The sequence below is a fragment of the Gouania willdenowi genome, chromosome 17 (assembly GCF_900634775.1).
Source record: "Gouania willdenowi chromosome 17, fGouWil2.1, whole genome shotgun sequence".
Classification (NCBI taxonomy): domain Eukaryota; kingdom Metazoa; phylum Chordata; class Actinopteri; order Blenniiformes; family Gobiesocidae; genus Gouania; species Gouania willdenowi.
Window position 1 is genome coordinate 897,574 of NC_041060.1, and position 23,373 is coordinate 920,946.

Here is a 23,373-nt window from a genome sequence, read left to right on the forward strand (position 1 = left end):
TCTATAGACACGCCCACTCATGAATATGATGCAAATCATCCCGTTTGAGTAGAGTTGGTCAGAAAGTGACTTTTCCGAGGCTAAAGCTCAGTTTTTTTCTATAATAATTAACTGAAATATTAAGTGTTTATTGCTTAATAAAGCAACAAAATAAAAAATCCTAACTTTCTACAATAGTTCCGCTAGTTTTTTTTGTAACGCAGGTTATTAATGCAACACAGGATGGAATATTGCCCCCTGGCTACAATTCCATGTATTTACATGAATATGTTTTTTTTTAATACATATTGTCCCATTTAAACATTAAAAAAAAATCAAATCTAAATCTCAGGTTTGATTGACGATTTGAAAGGAGTGGAAAGACCTTCATCATTTACAGATGAGGAAAAAAATTGGATTATCACAACTGGAAAAAAAACAGAGACATATGGAAAAAAATAAAAACTAGAATTGGAAAAAAAAACCAAGACTAAATAAAAACACAAAATCCAAAATCAAGACAAAAATAAAAAGATTAAGACTGAATAAACAGACAAAAATACATATATAACCATATGATTTAAAAAAAAAAAAAACACTTTTTTTTTTCTTCCACTACTGGCTCTGTTTTGTTTATTCCTCCATAATCATTCAATCAATCCTATGTTTAAAAAAAATAGAAATAATTCCACACTGCTGCTATGCTAGTCATACAACACAGCGAACACGGAACATTAAGTGAGCTACTTACTGCGTCCTCCATCAATGATTTCAACATCCCAAATGTGCCCCTAATGTATCATTTTTAGCCTTCTCGGATTTTCTATAAATGACAAACATCTTTTTTTCTTGTGACCTCTGGTCGAGCTTTATTTAGCCATATTTACCGTTTGCTAGTGTGGCTTCTTTTCTATTTAACAGGATTCAGTCCATCTGTTGCTCGGCTCAGCCAAGACCATTTCATCCATAAAAGGAAGGATGGTTCTCTCTCTCTCTCTGCCTGTGTTGGCTGCTCTGACCTTGGAGTCGCTTTAGGTGCATGTGTTTGTATACGTTTGACACACAGACGCTGAGCTTTCATAGATTTGCTTCGTCCTATAACGCGGAGATTGAGGTCAACAGCAAAGTTAGGTTCATCAGTTCCACATTTTTCACTTTCTATTTACAGAAAATGATCTTTATTAAAGTGAAAGCTTGCAAAAAAGACATTTTTAACTTTGACTTGACACATTTCAGGTGTTTCTGTAGTTATTCTGTATTTTAAATTGTGAGATAACTTATTAATAATGAATCTTTTTAAAGGATTCTAAATGGAGATCTCCCTACGGAGCGATGTCGTTTTGAACGTGCTCATGCCAGCCAGCATGCAATCCTCAAATCAATACCTGCAAACACTGGAGACTCAGATGGAGGCAGAAAAGGAACACTGATCGCTTTCACAATAAATGAAAAAAATAAAGAATGGTCAAGGAATGCTCCGTAATCCATGAACTGAAAGGAAAAATACATCCGTGCTGAATAAATGTGGAGATGTAAACATGGAAAAATTGCCAAGGCCAATTTCAACAACATGCTTTTTTTTAATTACTCTAATCCATCGAATCCTAAATCCCTTTGAGGTTGAAAACCTGTGTTGTGGAGGAGGCCTTTACCTAACACTGCAACAACAAAAGGTGCAGAAAAAACAAAAAAAACAAATAAAGAATGAGTAACCGTTGATGGACTTTAGCATGATACACATTCTGATATTATTATATTTATTCACAGGTGCAATTTCCAGGAGGTTTTTTCCTCCCTAATAGGGAACTCAGTTTAGAACCCGCTTTTTCCCCTCAACTCTCCTCCTGTTGTTCTTGTGCGACCCACAGTTCTCCCACTGCTGTCCTCCCATGTTATATGTGATACATGTTATTGTCTTTTCATGTTTCGTGGACAGGATGAAACTGAAACTGAATTCGTCCTTGGGGATAAATAAAGTATTCTGAATCTGATCTGACCAAATCTATTTGTAGACCCTCCCATTTTTTGTAATCGTGGAAAACATAACTTGATGTTCTAAAACAGTCGTTTTTTGTTTTTCCTCTCTTTATTTAAAATTGGGCCCCAACATGACACCAAAATGCCTCACATGCATGTTTCGGGACAATATCACGCCTTTACACGTTATTTCTCATTGGAAAATATTCGGCCCTCGGTCTAATTTTATGTGGCCCCCAAAGGAAATGTACAAAATAACAGAAAAATACACAAAACAAGAGCAAGAATACATGAAAAAATACAAAGTATTACAACATCAACAATTACAACAAGAAAAACAAAGAAAATAATACAAAAATTAAAAAACAACAGTAATACACAAAAAATACTCCAAAAAACTTAAAATTACATCACAAATACACAATATGACTCCAAAAAACATATGTTTTAGAGGCAAAATACACAAAAGGACAACAGAAATGCACAAAATGCTTCACAACGTGTAAGACAACAACAAACATGAAACATGAACACAGAATGACAGAAAAACACACAAAATTATAATAAAAACTTTGTTCTTGAGTTACCATTAGTTATTAACATTTACAGTACTTGTTCTCGTAAGTTTAGAAGAAAATTAAATAAATTGTATTTCATACCATTCTGTACTTGTAAAGATGAAATTTGTAATTACTGATATTGTGGTTATATCATATTGTTTAGTAGCCCTACTTCTTACTAAAGCAACATATTAATAATTTAAAAAGATGAATCAGGTCTAATACTAATACGTTACTAACTCAGCACCAAACACTACTGAAAAGGCAAAAGATGTTTGATAACCGATCAGTTAATTCCCACGAGCTCTCCGATAACAAAACGTGATTGTTTTGAGTCACGTGTGAAAAGAGGAATGTGTGGTAAACTGTAAGCTGTGAGATTGTTTTGTCCTTTGGGCCAAAACCAACACTTTTTCCCTTTTTTCAATAGGATTAAAGGACTTTTTTTTGCTTCCGCAGTGAGTCAAAGAACACAAAGAAAGACATTGGTTTACCGATCTGTGCACACGGTGGAACATGTGTGCTGGCAAACTAGCAAACACGGTGTTAGCCAGGCTGGTTTCTGGCTCTGCACGTCTTGTGCTTTCAAAACAGAAAAAACAAGAGTTGGCAAATTGGTCACAATTATTATTAAGGTTTATTCAAATGTTTCACAACACTTGTCCTGTGTTAATAATTAATCCAATGAAATTGTGTTCTGTGGTAAACACCAATGTTAATCACTGGTAGAATTAATATTTAAAATTATTTTCTTGTTAACCCTCCTATTAACCTTAGGGTCAATTTGACCTCATTCAATGTTTATCATTCAAAAAAACCAATGGTTAACTCTTTTTTTTTTTGCTAAGTATTTCTTGACTTTTCCTAATTTGATGGGTACTGTACAATTGGTGAGGATGAAATTATCATGACATGTTTTTCAATGTGCTGAATGCATATTGCACACATTGGTGTTCCTCTGGGGTGAATTTGACCCCAAGCTGTTTTAGGTGTGGGAAAGAGACAATATCCTAATTTTGGAACAGCGCCTTCACAGTAAAAGTGATGTAGAGGAGGACGTGTCTGAGACAGAGGACTTTATAGTGAATAACTCCAAATATGTTACGAACCAAGGAGTTCAAAATAAGTAAATAAATATGGCTATGAGAGGAAAGGGGGGAGGGGTCCCAACATCAATCAATAGGGTTCATTCTGTGAGAGTAATTATTGCGCACCACAATTTAGAAAATATTTGGATGAAAGATTTTTTAAAAATACTCTAACTCTAAAACTGAAATTTTGACCTGATGGTGGCGCTGCAGGAAAGGTCAAAGGTCATATCATCACTGCAACCAATAGGGTTCATACTCTAGTGCTCATTAATGTTGTCAGTACATTTGAAAAAAATTGGATGAAAACTATTCAAGATAAATTTATTCTAAAGAAAATGCCATGGTTCCATTATCGAGAGGTTATTTATGTATTACATTTTATAAAAATCATTTTCTGGAGGCATATATCCCTGGGGTCAGATTGACCCTACGGATAAAATGTCTGATGATGAAAACAAGCGTAAAACTTTTTCCTTCCATTTTTGATTAAATACACTGCGGTGCGTGCACACAAACATTGCTCACACACAAACACTGCACACAAACGCTCATGGTGCGTACAAACACTTTTGCATGCACACACACAAACACTTGTGCATACACACACACAAACACTTGCGGTGTGCGCGCACACAAATACTTGCGGTGCGCACACACACAAACACTCGTGCGCATACAGACAAAAATTTGCGGTGCGCGCACACACAAACACTTGTGTGTACACACACAAACACTTGTGCGCGCCCACACAAACACTTGCGGTGTGCGCGCACACAAATACTTGCGGTGCGTGCACACACAAACACTCGTGAAGCGCGCACACACAAACACTCGTGCGCGCGCACACAAACACTCGTGAAGCGCGCACACACAAACACTCGTGCGCGCGCACACAAACACTCGTGGAGCGCGCACACACAAATACTTGTGCGTGCACACACAAACAGTCGTGCGCACACGCACAAAGCTCTGCAGGTGAAGCAAACGGCTCCGTGTCACGGTCAGTGACCATAAATCCCACGACACAACAAATCGATAATTAAATTTGTTGCCAATGCTTTTAATAGTAAATTTTTATCAATTTTAGCCTATAGTGTAAGCCTTAGCTTACACTATAATAAATAATAAAATCACCTGTTTATGGGACTCCACTTCCCACAATGCAATGCATGAAAATGTCAAGGGCCTATTTATGGATTCAACAAATAAAACAAAACTTGGTCAATAATTTCCTGAAAATCATTTTTCTGGAGGCAAATATCCCTGGGGTCAGATTGACCCCAAGGATAAAATGTGTTATTTGTTATGTTTGAGCTTAATAGGAGGGTTAAGAAAACAATGTAAATGACCTGTTTTGACCTGTTTTGACCTGTCATCTAATCTCATTTCAACTCCTCATGAATCTCCTTTATTCTATTTCTGCTGTTGCTGCTGCTTTGTTTAACAGCTGGATGAGTTTAATTCCTTCGTGAAAAAAAAACCACTCCCACATCGATTTACCCCAGGAATGGAAATATCGGAGTTCCTGAATGGAAATGTTTATACATCTTGTCAGAATTCCCCCTCATACCACTGTCTAGATTTCTGCATCCTCGCAGCATTAGACAATCTTTATCACCATATCCAGGTCTCCAGATTCATTAATATTCAGGCTGAGTTTGAGTGACGGGTGTGTGTGTGTGTGTGTGTGTGTGTGTGTGTGTGTTTCCACAGAGAGAATTTGGGATATTTTACTTCCTCTGCTAAAAATGTAAACCGGGGCGGTGTAGCTCATGCCTGCAGTAAGCCGTGCTTCATCCTGTGCCTGTGATCCTTTGCGTGTGTGTGTGCGTGTACGCATGCATGTGTTCTTGTGTGCACGTATGTGTGCGTTTTTTTCTGTCTGGGGGCTGTGTGTTTAGGAGAGAGTGACGGGAAGTGCGAGAAAGTGAGTGCCAATCTCCCCCATGATGCTGTGCCATCTGCTGCGTGTGTGTGTGTGTGTGTGGGTGTACATGAATGTGTGTGTGTGGGATGCCTACAGGTTCCAGGGTCAGAGAATGGTGAAGTGTTCACCATTCTAATCCTCACCAGAACACGAGTCCCTCTCCAACCCCCCCCCCCCAGCTACGTATACATTATTCAAGGCTCAGTTATTTATAAGATGAAAAGTAAAAGTGTGCAGTGTATTTTCAGAATGAGTAAAAAGGTGGGAGTTGGACATTTTGGGGAAGTTTGTAATGTCTAGAGGCAGAGATGGGACACTTTGATCACAGCGAAGACTGTGTATTTTTGCAGTTTCTTGTGTATTTTTGCAGTTTCTTGTGTATTTATATGTCATTTAGAGTAATTTTGTGCATTTTCCCATGTCTGGTCTGGAGAAGAACACATTTTTATTGACTGGTGGCTTCGTAAACAGACTGAATGCAGTATTTAATCATCGACGGTGCGATCCCTCCGTCTGACCAAACATTGTGCCACAGGAGCTCCTCAATCTGGCTTTTTCTACCAGTGCCCATGTCTTGTTGCCATGGGGACAGCCACGCCCTTTGAGACCCATCTCTACCCACATGTGGTGAATGGCATCATGGGTAAAGGTGCAGAGAGGGAGGGATAGAGGTGAGAAAAACAAAACATGTCATCCTCAGAGGGGCCCTAGCAGAGCATAGCAGGGCCACCGTAACACAGTTATTTCATCAGCCTGATGGAGCTCAATCACCGGGTGTACATTTCACCACCTGAGCTACGGTGTCATTATCTGCCTCCTCGCAATAAACAGCACGTGTTTCCCCATCAATCTATGTGTCAGGGTGACCATCTGTGATGGGGAGGTAATGAGGCTGGATGAACAGGGGCCGAAGCAGCTCGTGACATTTCCCGTGGAGGAAGTAGACAAAAAGAAGAGAATATTCATGCTCACATCTTTTTAGGCAAAAGGGCAAGGCATGCGCTCTGTTTACAAATCCTGGGAGGTTTGACACAGTCAATCCATCCATCTTCTATATTCACATGGTGCTGGAGGCGCTATCACTAGCTCACACACTGAACCAGTCAATTACTGCACCAACAACAGTTCAGTTTAACCCTCCTATTATCCTTAAATATCACTAACACATGTTCTCATTCAGTCACTGCGATATTTGCCTCCAGAAAATGATTTTTTCAGTAAATTCTTGACCATGTTTTTGTCAGACACATTTTTTATTTGTTTAATCCATAATTAACCCTTTGATCAGGGATGGGCAACTGTTATCACAGTGAAGAATGTGACTGTATCTGATCTGAGGGCCACATTATCAACATACATGCCAGTATTAAAAATAACAACCAATCTGAGCATTAAAATAGGAAAGAACAAAGGGTTTCGTCATTGTTTGTGTAGTTTTTTTCTAAGTTTTTAGCCATTTTGTGTGTTTTTGGAGTCATTTTGAGCATTTGTCTTTTATTTTGGGATTTTCTGCTGCCATTTTGTGTATTTTTTATCTTGTGTGTTATGTTTGCATTTTGTTTATTGTCGATCTGTGGCTTTTTGGAGTGTTTAAGTATTTATTATGCAATTGTGTTAGCATTGTGTGTTTCTTTAGTGGCATTTTGTGAGTTTAGGTGCTTGTTGTGTGTCTGTTGTGTATTATTAGTCTTTTTTTTGTGATTTTTTTTTGTTCTTGTGTTGTTGCTTTGTGTGTTTTTGTTGACATTTGGTGTATATTGCTATTTCTTTGTGTATTTTTGGAGTTATTTTATGTATCATGTTGGGGGGGGGGGCACTAAATGAACAAAACGACAACAGTAATACACACAATTACTTAAGAAAATGACAACAAAAGTACACAAAAAGATAAGAAAAACATGAAAAATGACAGCACAAATACACATTATGACTCCAAAAGACATATATTTTACAGGAAAAATACACAAAAGGACTACAGAAATGCATAGAATGCCTCACAATGAGCAAAACAACAACAAACATACGCAAAATGACTATAAAACTCTTTGTTCTTTCCTGTATTAATGCTCAGACTGCTCAGTATTCTAATGCTGACATGAATGTTGATCATGTGGCTGTGATAAAAGTTGACGACCTCTGATTTAAAACATTAAACGAGGCGTCAGCGCAAGTTTTGTCGTCAACATTATCAATTATGTTTCTAATTGTTTTTGCATTGTTTCACACATTGAGGTTGGCGCCAATCTTGAGATGATCTATATTTTGAATTCTATTGTTTCTTTTTCCCCCCTGGCAAGAATCTCAAGCTCCGCCTATGGTTGAAAAGGATGAAAAGGGATGAAGGAGAAAGAAAAACATGGATTTTCTAGAAGAAAATAAGGTCAAATATAAGAATAGGAACAGAGGGTTAGATGAAGGATTAGTCAGAGGTTTTTCTCTGGAGCTGAAACACAACACAAAGGTCTGGATGAGTAGAAACGAGGAAAACAGGGGGTTAGACTGAGGTCATGGAGGAGATATCAAAGCTGGGGTGAAAAACAACAAGCAGACACACGAGCAGGGCCTAATGTTTGTGTGGCCGCGTCATGGCGTAGCGCCACACGGAACAGCAGCAGCAGCAGCAGCAGCAGCAGCAGCAGCAACAGCAGCAGCAACAGCAGCAGCAGCAGCAGCAGCAACAGCAACAGCAGCAGCAGCAGCAGCAGCAGCAGCAGCAGCAGCAGCAACAGCAGCAGCAGCAGCAGCAGCAGCAGCAGCAGCAGCAGCAGCAGCAGCAACAGCAGCAGCAGCAGCAACAGCAGCAGCAACAGCAGCAACAGCAGCAGCAGCAGCAGCAGCCGCCGCGGCTTCGATTAAAGCAGCAAATTGAGTTTCCCCCTAAGAGGACAATTTACTTAACATGCTGCCAATGGCACTTGATTGAGCTCTGATCTGATTCTTCTTATCGCATTGTTCAATTGAAAAGGGGGGGGGGGGCGCTGAAAGCTTTTCTCTTCAACAGCTATTACGCAGCGTTAGATAAGACGAGGGCAGAGCGGCGAGAAGCACAGCCCGCTATCAGATAGATAGACGGCCATGTTTTTTTCCTTTTTTTTTGTTCCACTGGGCTATTTTTAGTGGGAGAAACTGGCAGACGGTAATGTGTGTGAGCATGTCATTAGCTTAATAAGTAGTCGGAGGAGCCTTTGAATATGGAACTCACCAGAAAACGCCTTTTTCATTTAGGAAAAGCAGAGGAATCAGATTTATTATCGGCCTCTTGCTTCTCCTTTTTTCCTGCATGGCGTCGCTGCCATGGTGAAAGTGAAAGTGTGCTTATGGCTGTTCTGTACATATTTATGTGGCCATCACAGCTCAAACATGTCACCTGTAAATCAATACTACATCTCCCCCCGAGAGGATAAATGCGATCGCGTCCAGGCGCTCGACGGGGAGGCGTGTACGTGTGATATATGACGGGTTAACAAAGGCTCCTTTTCTCATTTGGCCTTCCCCATCTGTGTTTCTGACACATGACCACGTGAGGACTGAGAGCTTATTGACTGGAGGCACTGGGAGAGGGCTGCCAGATACCATCACGAAACCATTATTTTTACCCTTTTTCTACAACTACACCAAACTTGTCATATTTTAACCTATTTTCATCACTTTTTCTTGCCATATTTTTGCTCCTTTTAATGCATTTTTACATTTCTGACACTTCTCCATCACATTTTAATGCCTTTTCTGCACATTTTTCCCACTTTCAAGACATTGTCAGCACTTATAAATCCTTCTAATGTCGCATATGTTGACCCATTATTGTAATTTTTAACCTCATTTCACCATATTTCATGGTTATTTTTGCCAATTTAACCACATTCGCGATCCGTCATGCCCATTATTTGCCACTTTTAAACCAATATTCACACTTAAAACCCTTTTTACCACTTTTTCTGTCCATTTTCATCCACTAATTTGCAACTTTTAACCAATTTCTGTGGTTCTTAAAATCCCATTTCATCACCTTTTCCACCATTTTTGGTCATTTTTAACTATTTTTATTTCTGATTAAAACCAGGATTTCCATCTTTAAGATGACTATAATAATAATAAACTTCCTGGATAACAGTGGATATTATTCATATGAATAAATAAATAAATGTGGTTATGGACAATGTACCATCATTTTGCTGATGGGCCCCACAAAGCTCTCCCAGTCTGTGTTCAACCACTGTCAGCTACAGTGGGGGTCCCCGCTCTCTGGGACCTTTATTTTGGGGGTCGTGGCCTGAGAACCACTCGTCTAAACCTCTGTGCGCAGACGAAGCTAAATTTTTGTGCAGATTCCAGATGTATGTGACTCCGCACTCCTGGGTTTATGCGTGAGAAGAGAATACTAATGGAGTCTCTCCCCAAGGCGAGGGATTAATAAGAGAGGCAACATCTATCAAAACAGCACTTCCTTAAACTTTTGCTTTTATTACATTTTGCAGCACGCCCGCTGACCCCTCAATCCTCTTTGTTTTTAAGTGTTTTCCATTACTGCGGCAAACTCAGGACGTAACAATCGCCCCGTAACACTTCCACTTGCCACCATAACATTAAAATGCAAAACACAGAGGGAATTAGGCCAAGGCAAAAATGACATTCTTAGTGCGTCTCGAGGGGAAACGCTCTTAAAAGTGTATCATTTCAGCTCATTTCACGGCTCAGCGCAAAAGGAGAGTTAATAATACAGAAGGAGGAGGGTTAAAAACTATTTTGGTCTCTTTCTTCTCCTGGTTATTCAGCAGTGGCTGCTTTGTTCTAGTATTAATTCAGTCAAAGCTTGTGCTGTTAATCCCGAGTAGGAAACGCTGCAGCTAAATGAAAACACTTAATCCTCCTCAAGCAGGAAGTTGTCTTTAAATGTGCTTTGTTTTTCCTCCTTTCTGGCAGCAAATTTTGATTTCATTTTAGTCAGTCTTTGGACTAAAATGCAACTTAGTTTTGGTCAAAATGTAGTCATCAAGACTATTTTAGTTATAGTCGGATTTTCGTCAACTAAATATGTTACAAATATAGTCGACTAAAATATAAAGCACAAGAGTTTATGCATTTTTTAAAGATGAATTTGATGAACGTCATATTGGATGGAGTTTTTAAATACATTGGAAGTGATGAATGCATAAGATCACATGATCTTATGTCCCATGTGACAAAATTATTGTTTAGTTTAGTGGTTCCCAAACTGTTTCTGCTGCGCCCCGCTTTGAAAAATGAAGAACTCTCAGGGGCCCTGTCATAATGTTACGCCCCCTCCTGGGGGGCGTACCTCCCAACATGGAAAATACTGGTTTAATTGTTATTAGTTGACACAAATATCATATCATGTCATGATGTCATTAGTGCGGGCGTGCCCCCCAGTTTGGGAACCACTGGTTTAGTTATTAGTTAATATCAGTTGTGACCCCCATGTCAAGACGTAACGCGCCCCCTCCCAATCAGGGAACCACTGGTTTAGTTGTTATTAGTTGAAGAAAATACCAATTGCGCTCCCATATCATGACATCACGCCCCCTCCTAGGGAGCGCACCCCCAGTTTGAGAACCACTGATGATGATGTCATGATTTGACAATCAATTGCCACCCCCATGTTATAACGTAACGACCCCCCCAGTTTGAAAACCACTGGTTTAGTTGTTATTAATTGACAAAAATATCCATCACCCCCCCCATGTCATGATGTCACGTCCCCTCCTGGGGGGCGCACTCCCCAAGTTTGAGAACCACTGGTTGAAAATATCAAAATATTCTGATATAGTTTTTGTTTACATTTTTAAGAAAAATAGTCATAGTCTTATTATTTTAACTTTAGACAAAAACTATGACAAAATTGTTTTTTTGTCGACTAAATTAACAGTACTTTCTGCTTTCTGTTGGTGCGTGAATTCTCTCAAACAGAAATCATTATTTAAAAAAGATGACTAATGTTGGTCTTCTGTTTTTGTTTGTTTTGCAGAGTGCCTACACGTATTGATCGAAGCCCTTCTCGTAATCTCGGTCTCTCCCACTCGACCCACGGTGGTCCCATGATGCTGCCTGAGACAGGCGGGGTCCTGGCCCAGTCCAGGGGGCCAAAACTGGGGCTCTGCCTTAGCCTGGGTCCTCTGAACCTGCTGCTGCCTTTGATCCTCCTGCTGAGTCCTTTGAAGGACGTGTGTGAAGGAGCACCAGGTAAAGCATCCATCCATCCATCCATCCATCCGTCTGTCAGCTGTATGTGTGCTCCTTGTTTTTGTCTCACTTGATTAAGAATTTTATTCGAGTGTGTGTGTGTGTGTGTGTGTGTGTGTGTGTGTCATATCGGTAAAGTGAATCCTGTCCATGCTTCAGCTCTGGACTGTGCTCTGTTATTGTGTTTTGATGAGATCGAAGGCACCACCAGCATGTTCCCCATCAACTCTTTGATTACAAAATTTCCACAGATTTCCTGCCTCCGTGGCACTCACACCCTCACACACACACACCCTCACACACACACACACACACACACACACACACACACACACACAAACCAACAACATGCGCGTGTGCTCTCCAACAGATTTAGCTGTCACGACTCTGAAAATCTCCCCCTGGATGATGCTTTTTGGAGATGAGGCTAAAGACGGACACATCAGCTCTCACTACTGGGATTGAAAATTGTCTAATGTATATTTTATTTTCCATTCGTGGGAGCAATTTTGAAGTTACGATCCCTTTTAGATAAACTGACATCATTCTCTGAATATATTTACACCCAGCGAAAGAGGCACAATTATACAATCCCGACGCCTGGACCGCCTACAGTGAGACCCAGCAGGAGCCCAGCGTTGTAATAAAAGTTTCATTTCCTTTCACTTTATTCTCTTTGTTCTGAGATTGCAGCAAAAAATAGCATCTGTTAAAAAAAGTAAGAAAATAAAAGGAAGAGTTTGGTTAAATTGATTTGAAATACATGCCTTTTTTCATTTGCAACAATACTTCACAACAATTGTTCACTAGGAACTTTATTTGTTCGTTATGCAAGTCATAAAAAGACAAATAGTGTTAAAAACTCCAGCTGATCACAATCACAAGGTCATTGATACGAGAAAAAAGATTGAAAAAGGTTCAAATTTCCACTCAAAAGTTTGCTTTGATCTCCACACTCCATTTATTGACATTATCGGAAAAGTTATGAGCATTGCATTTTGGGATATAGAGTCCTGTAGATCACGTGTCAAACTCATGGCCCGGGGACCAAATCCGACCCTTTGGTGCGTCCAATTCGGCCCACAGGAGATAGTAAATATGTAAAAGAAACCGAACATTATTTGCATTTTTAATGTTAAACTGTTGAAAAAACTCAAAATTCTTACAAAATGCTTCAACTTTCCTCAAATTACGACATATTTCCCTTAATTAGATATAAATTGGTCACAAAATCTAGTAAATTTCCAGTGAAGATCCTGTTGGGACTGATATCTGTCACTTATTGCTTGGATATTGTTGGTTTCTTACATATTTTGTAATTTATGAATATGTAAAAGTACAAACTAAGGAACAATTGCAATTACTTATTTTTTTATTCATAAAATATGTGGCCAACAGATCAAACTGCTCTGTAATTGGCCCCTGAACTAAGATGAGTTTGACCCCTGCCGTAGTGTTTTTACTTCATTCTTACTGTGATTTCTTGTGTTTGCCCCCAAAAACATATCTGCCAAAGTGACATTCCAACACATTTCTGGTGTTTTCACAGACTTAAAATGTTGCAGTAAAAACAATGGTGGATGTTTATTTTGGGGGTTAACACAAAACAATCTAGTTTGTGGAGTCATGTGATCATACGGGAACAAACTGGAACAAAACGTAAAAAAATTACAGTAAGAAAGAAATAAAAACACTTTTATGAAGCTATGCATTTACAGGAGTCCACACCCCACAATGCAATGGGCCATGTTTATGATGGATGTCATAGCAAACTTTCAATGGTCAAAAAAGGTGTAAATGTGGTAAATGTAGTTCTATTCATACAGAGGTAATAACAGACAATGGTCCTGATTAGTGCCTCACCAACCACGTGTATGTTCAGTGCAAATCCGTCCCGAGCCATCGGCTTGTAAGGCTTTTCTCTGGCTTTCAGTCGGGGCTTAAGTGGTCGCGTTGCCAGTGGGGCCGGTTTTGCACAAGGATTGGTGTTGAAGTGCTTTTTTTTTTACAGAACACAGAAAACACTTTGGTCTCCACATAAAGCCTCCAAAATACTGTGTTCAAACCCTAAGCAGAACATGACATTCATTCATAACGTGAAAGCCGGGAAAAAGAAAAGTAGTTTCAGCTGTGACATTTTTTTTTTTTGGGGGGGGGGTGGGGGGGGGGGGGGGGGGTCCACACACGTCCTTCCTGTTGGCAGCAGAAAAATGGAGCAATTTTCTCAATACTCTGTGTGCATTTCTTAGAGTCTAAAAGGCAGAAAAATATCCTGCTCTTGAGTTTCTGAAATGGTGAGCATGAATTTGTTCTGATTGACTGCTCCGCGCTGGCTTTTCTTGTTGAAGATTATGGCAAACATAAAATGAAGCCACTTTATTTAGGACATTTTCCCAGTTTCAAAGTTGACTTGGAAAAAGCACAAAGCAATGAAGGGGAAAAAGGCAGTTTTTTGACATGATGTTAGTCTTATTCTTGTCAAATATTTATAGTGAAGATGTAAAAGTGGTGCTTCTTAACCCTCCTTTTATCCTTGGGGTCAGTTTGACCCCAATCAATGTTTATCATTCAAAAAACACTAGATGACTTTATTTATTTTTTTGCTACATATTTCATTACTTTTCCTAATTTGATGAGTACAATCGTTTAAGCATAAAATGATCACGATGATGTATTTTTTAATGTACTGAACACATATAAAAGCTCGTATGGCAGCTTTTTATCCAAATAATTCCTCTTCGTGCTCTGTGTTTATTGTAATCTGCACGCTGACGCTCTCTCTCTTATAAACGTCCTCTAGGAAAAGTTTTACCGTCAATAGCTGCGTTTCCATGACCCTCGGAAATGCACAAAATTTAAATAGCGCAATATAAACTGGTAATGGAGACACCCAGGGCTGGACGTATGACCAAAAACGTATATCACGGTATTTTTCTAAAGTCTAACGGTTTCACGGATATGACGCTATTTTTATTTATTTTTTCATGCATAATCAGGTGTTGAAAGACCAACATAAATCAATATTATTCATTGTGTGAGAGTCATGAATGTGCACCCCAAAATAGAAAAGATTTGGACGAAAGATTTTTGAAGATAAATGAACACTAGAATTGAAAGTTTGACCTGATGGTGGCGCTGCAGTGAAAGGTCAAAGGTCATATCATCACCACAAACGATAGGGTTCATCCTCTCGTGGTCGTTAATGTTTTCAGTAAATATGAGATGATTTGGATGAAAACTATTCAAGATAAATTAATTATAATGTGAAAGTTTGTCCTGATGGTGGCGCTAGAGAACAGGTCATGGTTTAATTATCAAAGCCTTATTTATGGATTCAACAAATAAACAAAGAAAAAAAAATTGTCAACATTTTTCTGAAAATAAATTTCTGGAAGCAAATATTTCTGGGGTCAAATTGACCCCAAGGGTAAAATGTGTGTTTATGAAAACAAACTTTCTACCTTTTTTCTTTCCTTTATGGACTAAATAATGTTTGATTTATTGATCTATGAGGACTACACTATGATTAATAAAGAGTCGCATAAAAGCACTTCCGTTTAGAGGACTCCACATCCCACAATGCAATGCATGAAAATGTCAAGGTTTCATTATGAAGGGGTTATATTTATGAATTCAACAAGTAAACAAAGACCAAAACACAGTCAACAATTTTCTGAAAATTATTTTTCTGGAGGCAAATATCTCTGGGGTCAGATTGACCCCAAGGGTAAAATGTGTTTGTATATTTGAGGATAATAGGAAGGTTATTATGGGATATTGAGCAAACAGGCATTCAATGCAGGGCCCCCACCCCTCCCCCTCCTGCTCAGCCTTCAGAGATGAAATGTATCCACACACCGAGGCATAAGGGAGGAGGGGCATGGGATGCTATGGTAAGGGTCATCTTGACTTCACCCTGATAGATAGGACAGCTGAGGAGGAGTTAAAGCCGGACGCCATGGCAACAGGCCACAGACTCACACTGAGAGGTGGATGGATTCATGAGGTTGGTCGACTCATCCGACTCAGTCACTGTGAAAAGTGTAGGTTCACAACCGTTGTTGGTTCAATATCACGCCAACAAATCGTTACTTACGTGCAAAGCATCGCACGGTTTCCAACACAGCCTGGATGTCATTTAGACTAAAACTAGATCACGACTGTAATAGTCCTGATGAAACCAAGTTGTGTTTTTGTCAAAAGACGATGACTAAAACTAAATCAAATTTTATTCTCATAATTAACGCTGGTCTAAACTTCAAAACTGCAAATTATCACAACTGGTGTAGATTTGTGTGTTTGTATTTGTAAAAACTGTGTCTGTGGAGTTCAACCAGATGCTGTGAATTATCAGGAAACACATTATTTACCTCATGTTATCTGTGCACGTCATCAGTGGTGAGTCTTAAAGAAAAGCCAGAGGCAGAGAGTGCATGGGGGGGGTTTCTCCCTGAAGCACAATCTTATCACTTATTAATGACCCACAGGAAGTCCTTCAGTTTGCCCTCTGGATGATACACAGGACGTAGTCGTAGGTGCAACACTGGGGTGTGGTCGGACATGTTGTCACAGCGTTTAACGTGTCACATTGATTGTTGTGATTTCTCTCTCTTTTTCAGCTTCCCCAAAATTCACCAAGATTCCCACCGACCAGATCGGCGTGTCTGGGGGCGTGGCATCGTTTGTCTGCCAGGCCAGTGGAAATCCCAAGCCTGTTGTTTACTGGAACAAGAAGGGCAAGAAGGTCAACTCTCAGCGTATCGAGGTGGTTGTCACAGTGCACAGTGTTTAACTCTTTCACTTACACAATGGAAATACATCAATAAATACCATAACGCTACTATTATCAATCGGGACATACTTACATCCTCACTCTGGATATGAGCTTTTCAAATCAATAAGAATACAAAAAGATAAATAAGCAATAAACGTAAACTAGGCCAGACTTTTTCTGCTGTGCCCCCCCTTTGAAGAATGAAAAACTCTCCCAGTTTGTGAACCACTGGTTTTACTGTTATTAGCTGACGAAAATGTCAATCGCGCGTTCTGATGTCATGATGTGACGCCCCCTCCTCGGGGGCGCCCCCCAGTTTGGGAATCACTCGTTTAGTTGCTAAGTTATTCAAGTTATTGGACAAAAACATCTCGTGATGTTCTAAGATTGCAATACATAGTCCCACCTTTAATAATTACCGTTATCAGATAGAAAACGTTTAACCATTTAAATTAACGGATGAAATGCAGTTGAATCTAAAATGAGACGTAATGACAGTGATTACGTCCTAAAATACGTCCTAACATTCAAATATCTAAGTAAATAGTTACAAATACTGTACATTTGTGATGGAACAAAAGAGTAATGTCATTACTTCCTAATCCATTATTTTACAATATCTATATTAATGTTCATGATTAAGGGCAGATATTATTATGTGTGTATAGAAAATTGTCTCACATTTACTAGATTGGTTGCTGTGTTATGATTTGTTAGATTTGAATCATAGAAACAAAGATCAGCAAAAATATTAGCTTTTTATTTAAAAAAAAAAACAAAAAAAAACAACCTCAAAGAAAGTTCAAGGATTCAAGGATAGTTCATCCCACGCTAAGCCCTTATATAAATGTAATTATGAAATAAATAAATAAACCACATATATACAAGCAAGTATTAAGAAAAGTTTGTTTACAGTAAAATGTTGACGTGTTACTTTTTAAACAGATTCATTCGTTTTCTTTGGTAAGTATTGAAGTTGAAGTGATTCAAGGCTGTTTTTCTTTATATACAGTATGTCTCTCTAAGTGTGATATATATTTGTAATTGCATGAAATATCAGGTTTTATTAAAGTGCACTTTCAGATATTTTAAGGCAGACATAAACAACTGGCGGCCCGGGGGCCACTTGCGGCCCTTGGTCTAATTTTGTGTGGCCCCCAAAAGACAATTGCAATTGATAAAGTTGGAAGTTATATAAAAAACAGCAAAACACACAGAACTCCAGAAACAAAGGGAAACAACAGCAAAATACACAAAACGCCAAGAAAAGTACAAAAAGTAACAATAAAAAGAGAAGAAAAAAATATTCATAAAACACACAAAATCACAACAAAGACAAACTAAAAAACCACAAAATTACTACAAAAACAACAACATATACCAAAGGACTTCAAAGATGCGCAAATTGACAGAAAAATACACAAAATGACAATGAGAACATATAAAAAAATAACAAAAAGACGACAAAAATTTGCCATATTGATGAAAAAAATCTACAAAATGAATTTAAAAACACACGAAATGTGTGTTTTCAAGCTTGTATTACTTCTCAGATTGGTCATTCTTCTACATGCTGACATGAATGTTGATAATGTGGCCCTCGGATCAGATCCAATCACATGTTTGAGGCCCCTGCTGTCATAGAAGTTGCCTATGTCTGTTTTAAGGTGTATGAGCCAGAAGTTACTGTAGCTTTAAGTTTTGTTTCTACTTCACGTACATCTCTGCCGTGTCTTACACCTACTGTTCCCTGGCTGTGCAGACCATAGAGTTTGACGAGGGCGCGGGGGCCGTGCTGAGGATCCAACCTCTCCGAGCGCCACGAGACGAGAACGTCTACGAATGTGTGGCTCGTAACAATGAAGGCGAGGTGTCTGTCACTGCCAAGCTGTCCATTATCAGAGGTAAGAGACGTATTCTTCCTTTTTTAATGAAACCTGAGATTACCTGTCATCCCATTCACTGCGGATGTTGATGTGATAAAAGGCTCAGGCCACGCCCACTCTGCAGTGAGCGGTGCTTTTTATAGTAGTGAGTGCAGCCAGGCGTGATCCAGCCACAGCATGTTTGTTAAAGGGGTTCTCAACCTTTTCAGCCCACGACCCTCCAAAATAAAGCTTCCACAGAGCGGGGACCCTCCAAAATAAAGGTTCCACAGAGCGGGGACCCTACAAAATAAAGGTTCTACAGAGAGCGGGGACCCCCACAATAGCTGAAGGTGGTTGAACACAGACATGAACATTGAAGAACAGTCATGTGGAGACAGGACCATCTATAAGGGGGAATAAAGGAGAGATTTTTGGGGTCCATCCATAAAGTCAGTAAAATGATGGTCCATTGTTCTATGAATCTGTGATAACCACATTTATTTATTCATCTGAATAATATCCACTGTTATCCAGGAACGTTTATTATTATTATTATTATAGTCATCTTAAAGATGGAAATCCTGGTTTTAATCACTAATAAAATGGTTCAAAGTGACCAAAAATGGTGGAAAAGGAGGTGAAATGGGATTTGAAAAACCACAGAATATTGGTTGAAATTTGTAAATTAGAGTGGATAAAAACAGACAGAAAAAGTGGTAAAAATGGGTTCAAAGTGTTAATAATGGAACAATTAGTTTAAACTGGTAAATAACAGGCATGACAAATGGTGAATATAGTTAAATTGCCAAAAATAATCATGAAATCTGGTGAAAAGAGGTTAAAAGTGACAATAATGAGTCAACATATGTGACATTAGGTGTAAAAGTGGTGGAGAGGGTTTATAAGTGCTGAACATGTCTTAAAAATGGAAAACAAATGTGCAGAAAATACTTTGAAATGTGATGAAGTGTCAGAAATGTGAGAAATGTAGCAAAAATACATTAAAAGGAGCAAAAATATGGCAAGAAAAAGTGATGAAAATAGGTTGAAATATGGCAAGTTTGGTGTTGTTGTAGAAAAATATTCTTAGTTTCTTAAACATCTGGTGACCCCATCCCAGTGTCTCGAACCCCTGTTTTGGCCAACTAATACATTATTTTCAACATGTTTTATGAACATAAAATGTATTTTTTCACAGTTTTAGAGCAGCTAGCAGTGCAGCGCTACTAGCTTGTGGTGTTAGCGATCCAAAACTCTGCAGTCGTCGACACAAATTCGACCGCTTTCAGATTTCTCTGCACACAGCGTCGCTGTAATAACTGCACTTCCTGTTCAGAGAGAGGGTGTTAATCTAATGTACATGGTCTTCTTGGAAAAGGAAACCTATCTAATGTGGTATTTCATGGTGTTATGAGCTTCATTCAGTGGCCGCTAGCTGGGGATTTAAGCACTGGCTAAGTGCCCAGCGTCACAGGAAATAGAAGAGCTGCTCAGAACGTTAGTACAGGATCCATCAAGGGTTAAAGAAACAGTATTTCTAGTAGAAAAGGGAAAAGAAAGGAGGTGGGGATAAGTCAGATGTGAACAACTCACTTTAATTTTAGAGTAAATGCACAAAATCACAAAAAAAAACATACAAATAACATAAAAATACACAGAATGACTTCAGAAACACACAACACAACATCAAAGACAACACATATACACAAAAAATTACACCAAAAACACAAAATGACTAAATTAACCAAACTGCTTTTAAAAACACACAAAACAACAACACATATACACAAAATGACATTCAAATTACAAAAACTTAGAGAAAATTACTTCAAAAACACACAAAACAGCAATAAAGAAAAACAAAACGAGAGAAAAATATACAAAATGACAACAGAGACATTTGCAAAATGATGATAAAAACACACAAAATGACCACACATGTACACAAAAATGACACCAAATACACAAAATGACTTCAAAAACACACAAAACAACAACAAAGAAACACAAAATGACAGAAAAATATGCACAATAACTGACATTTGCTGAATCAGAACAAAAATGCACAAAACAACAACACATATACAAAAAATGACATTAAAATTGCAAAAACTTACAGAAAATTACTTCAAAAACACATGAAACAAATATACACAAAAAAATGACACAAAATAACACACGAAACGACAACAAACGCCAAAAACACAAAATAACACACAAAACGATTTCATGAACACACAACAAAACAACAAAAATAAACAGGACAATAAGAAAAATGCACAACATGACACCACAACAAACAACAACACAAAAAAAGACACTTTTTCTTCTTTCCTGTGTAAATGCTCTGATGGGTGATTATTCTAAATCCTGACATGAATGATGATAAAGTGGCCCTCAAATCAGATACGCCCACATGTTTTGGCCCCCACTGTCACACCCGTTGTTCTCCCACACCAGGACACTAAGGATGGAATGGGAAGAAAGACGAGCAGAGGATAAGAGAACAGGAAGTGGTGCTGGACATGGATGAGGATTGTAGAGTTGGCAGAGGGTGATGTGGTGGTGAGCACAAAGCTGCTGTAGCCCAGGGAATAAACTCATGTCCATCTGTTAGCTGCAGGTCCAACATCTCAGCACACACACACACACACACACACACACACATTAGCACAAAACCTACACCTCCAGGGCCTGTGTATGTGTGTGTGTGTGTGTGTGTGTGTGTGTGTGTGTGTGCTCTGTAGTCTACTGTTGCGTGATATTCCTCCGATTCGTTATGACGTCGCAATCATCATCATCATCATCATCATCATCATCATCATCATCATCATCATCATCATCCTCCCTGAGAGCAAACTATGAGCTTTCAATGAATAAAACATTATGTTTATGGAGCAACAATAACTTAGTCACCAATCGTCCTAATACCAACTATTTACAAATGTCTGTCTCGTTTTCACAGCTTGGTTCCCAAACATTCCGCAGTCCCGCCCCCTTCAGACACGCTTTGAATTCCAATGACAGGATTCCCGCGGATCCTTAAAAAGTCTTAAAAGGCATTAAATTCATTAATCTAAAAAAAGGCTTTAAATTGTCATTCAAGATATTGGTTTTCGATTTGTGCCTTTTCTGTCATTTTGTGTTATTTTGCATGTCTTTGGAGTTATTTTCTCAATATCTTGTTGTTTTGTGTGTTTTTCTCTCATTTTGAGAATTCTGGTTGTCATTTTAAGTTAAAAAAAAAAACAAAAAAACATAGATAATGACTCTAGAGACATGCAAAATGCAAACAAAACAACACAAAATGCACAAATCGAAAACAAATATTTTGAAAACTACGTAAAATTACCAATTTTCAGAGATGTACGGTATAATCATTCAAGCATTTCACTTAGTGTAGAAGTTGGTGTTTTTAAAAAACAAGTTCTGATGAGCTATGGCCAGGCCCAGGCCCCTCGGGCCCCTAAACTACTTATGCGAGGCATGATCGTAATCTACGTTGAATTACCTTTGAAATGATATATCACACGACTATGTTCCCATAAATTTGGAAATTAGCAAAAATGGGGGGTGGGCCCCCGGGCCCCATTAAAAAAAAATGGCTCCACAGCGTCTCATCATATTCATTCATAGAGTATTCATACCAAACTGCATTCCGATCTAACGAGAACTAACGGAGGAGTAGTCATTTGAAAAGTGGGGCCCCCTGGCGCCCCTGTGACACGTACGAGGTAATGAGCCCCATGAATATATTGGTATGTGCCAATGATTCGGTGCCACCAACCGTCGTAATATTTGACTCACAAATAAATAAGAAAAAGCCCCAAATAGAAAATCGAGCTCTGAGCGTTGATGCGTACACATCCATAAATTATAGCTACCAAATTTCAGCCTGATCTGTTGATGAGGAGTGATTTTAACTCGTGTACACGACAAGAAGAACAATATAGTGAGGGGCGTTAGGAGTCCGGTAGATTAAATAATATAGATTATAACCCTAACCCTAACATATAAAACACGCGTACGTTCACTTTGAAAACAAAAATGATTTTTTTTTTTTTTTTTTTTTAGCAAAAATTCATTTTTCAGTGATGTGCATGTGTGCGTATGAACATATATGTTCATATACAATCTCAGTACGATGTGAACTCAGACCATGACACTAATAATAAACGGTTTCCCAATAATAAAGAAGAACGGAGGATTTCCTGTGAACATCGTTTCACCTCAGCAGTAGCAGTTGTTAGAATGATTGACCAACGTTAATGACAGTGTGATGGGCTCGTGGCTGTATCTCTGAAGGCTTCCTATTGGCTGGAGGAGATGTGCTACGTTATGGTCAGGAAAGCTTTCAGCATTCTGCTACATTTTCCCCTCTCTGAAACCCACACCCATCATGTCTCTCTTGTGTTTTATTTATCACGCTTTATTTTCACAAACATCCCGTCAGACCCTCACGTCGTCTCTTCTGGTTCCCACTCTCCAACCTGATACTGCAGCTGGAGTTTGTCCTGCTTCAGGAGATAATATATCTGCAGCTCTGCATGTTTGAAAAAAACCTGTGGTGGGTGTGAGATTCTCATCTCTGCAGCGCCGTCGTGTCTGTTTGTGTGCGAGCGACCTTCAACAACGCCGTGTACGTGGATGTTCTGTGTGCATGTGCAGAGGAATCACTGGTTTATCACGACACATTCATTTTCAGACACAGGAAAACATGATCACTACTCCATCCGTTACAGCCAGAATTGGACATATTTGTTTGTCTTTTTCACACTTTCTAGACATTCAATCACCTGTTTTCTGGTGGAAAATAGCATAAAAAATTATAGACATTTGCAAAATTACAACAAAAACACAAAATTACACAAAATGACTTCAAAAACACACGAAACGTCGACAAAGAAACACAAAATGAGAGAAAAATGTCCAAAACAACAACAAATTACACCAAAAACACAAAATTCCAACTAAATTACACAAAATGACTTCAAAAACA

General features: G+C 38.8%; 1 protein-coding gene across 1 annotated transcript in view; it reads left to right on the top strand.

Moving 5' to 3' along the window:
* The window catches only part of LOC114478848 (receptor-type tyrosine-protein phosphatase S-like), a 123,924-nt gene that overhangs the window by 20,290 nt on the left and 80,261 nt on the right, over positions 1–23,373 (top strand). The window contains 3 exon segments of the mRNA XM_028472137.1: positions 11,518–11,732; positions 16,352–16,497; positions 18,269–18,410. Of these exon segments, the coding sequence (XP_028327938.1) occupies positions 11,588–11,732; positions 16,352–16,497; positions 18,269–18,410 (433 nt within the window). The 5' untranslated portion in view covers positions 11,518–11,587.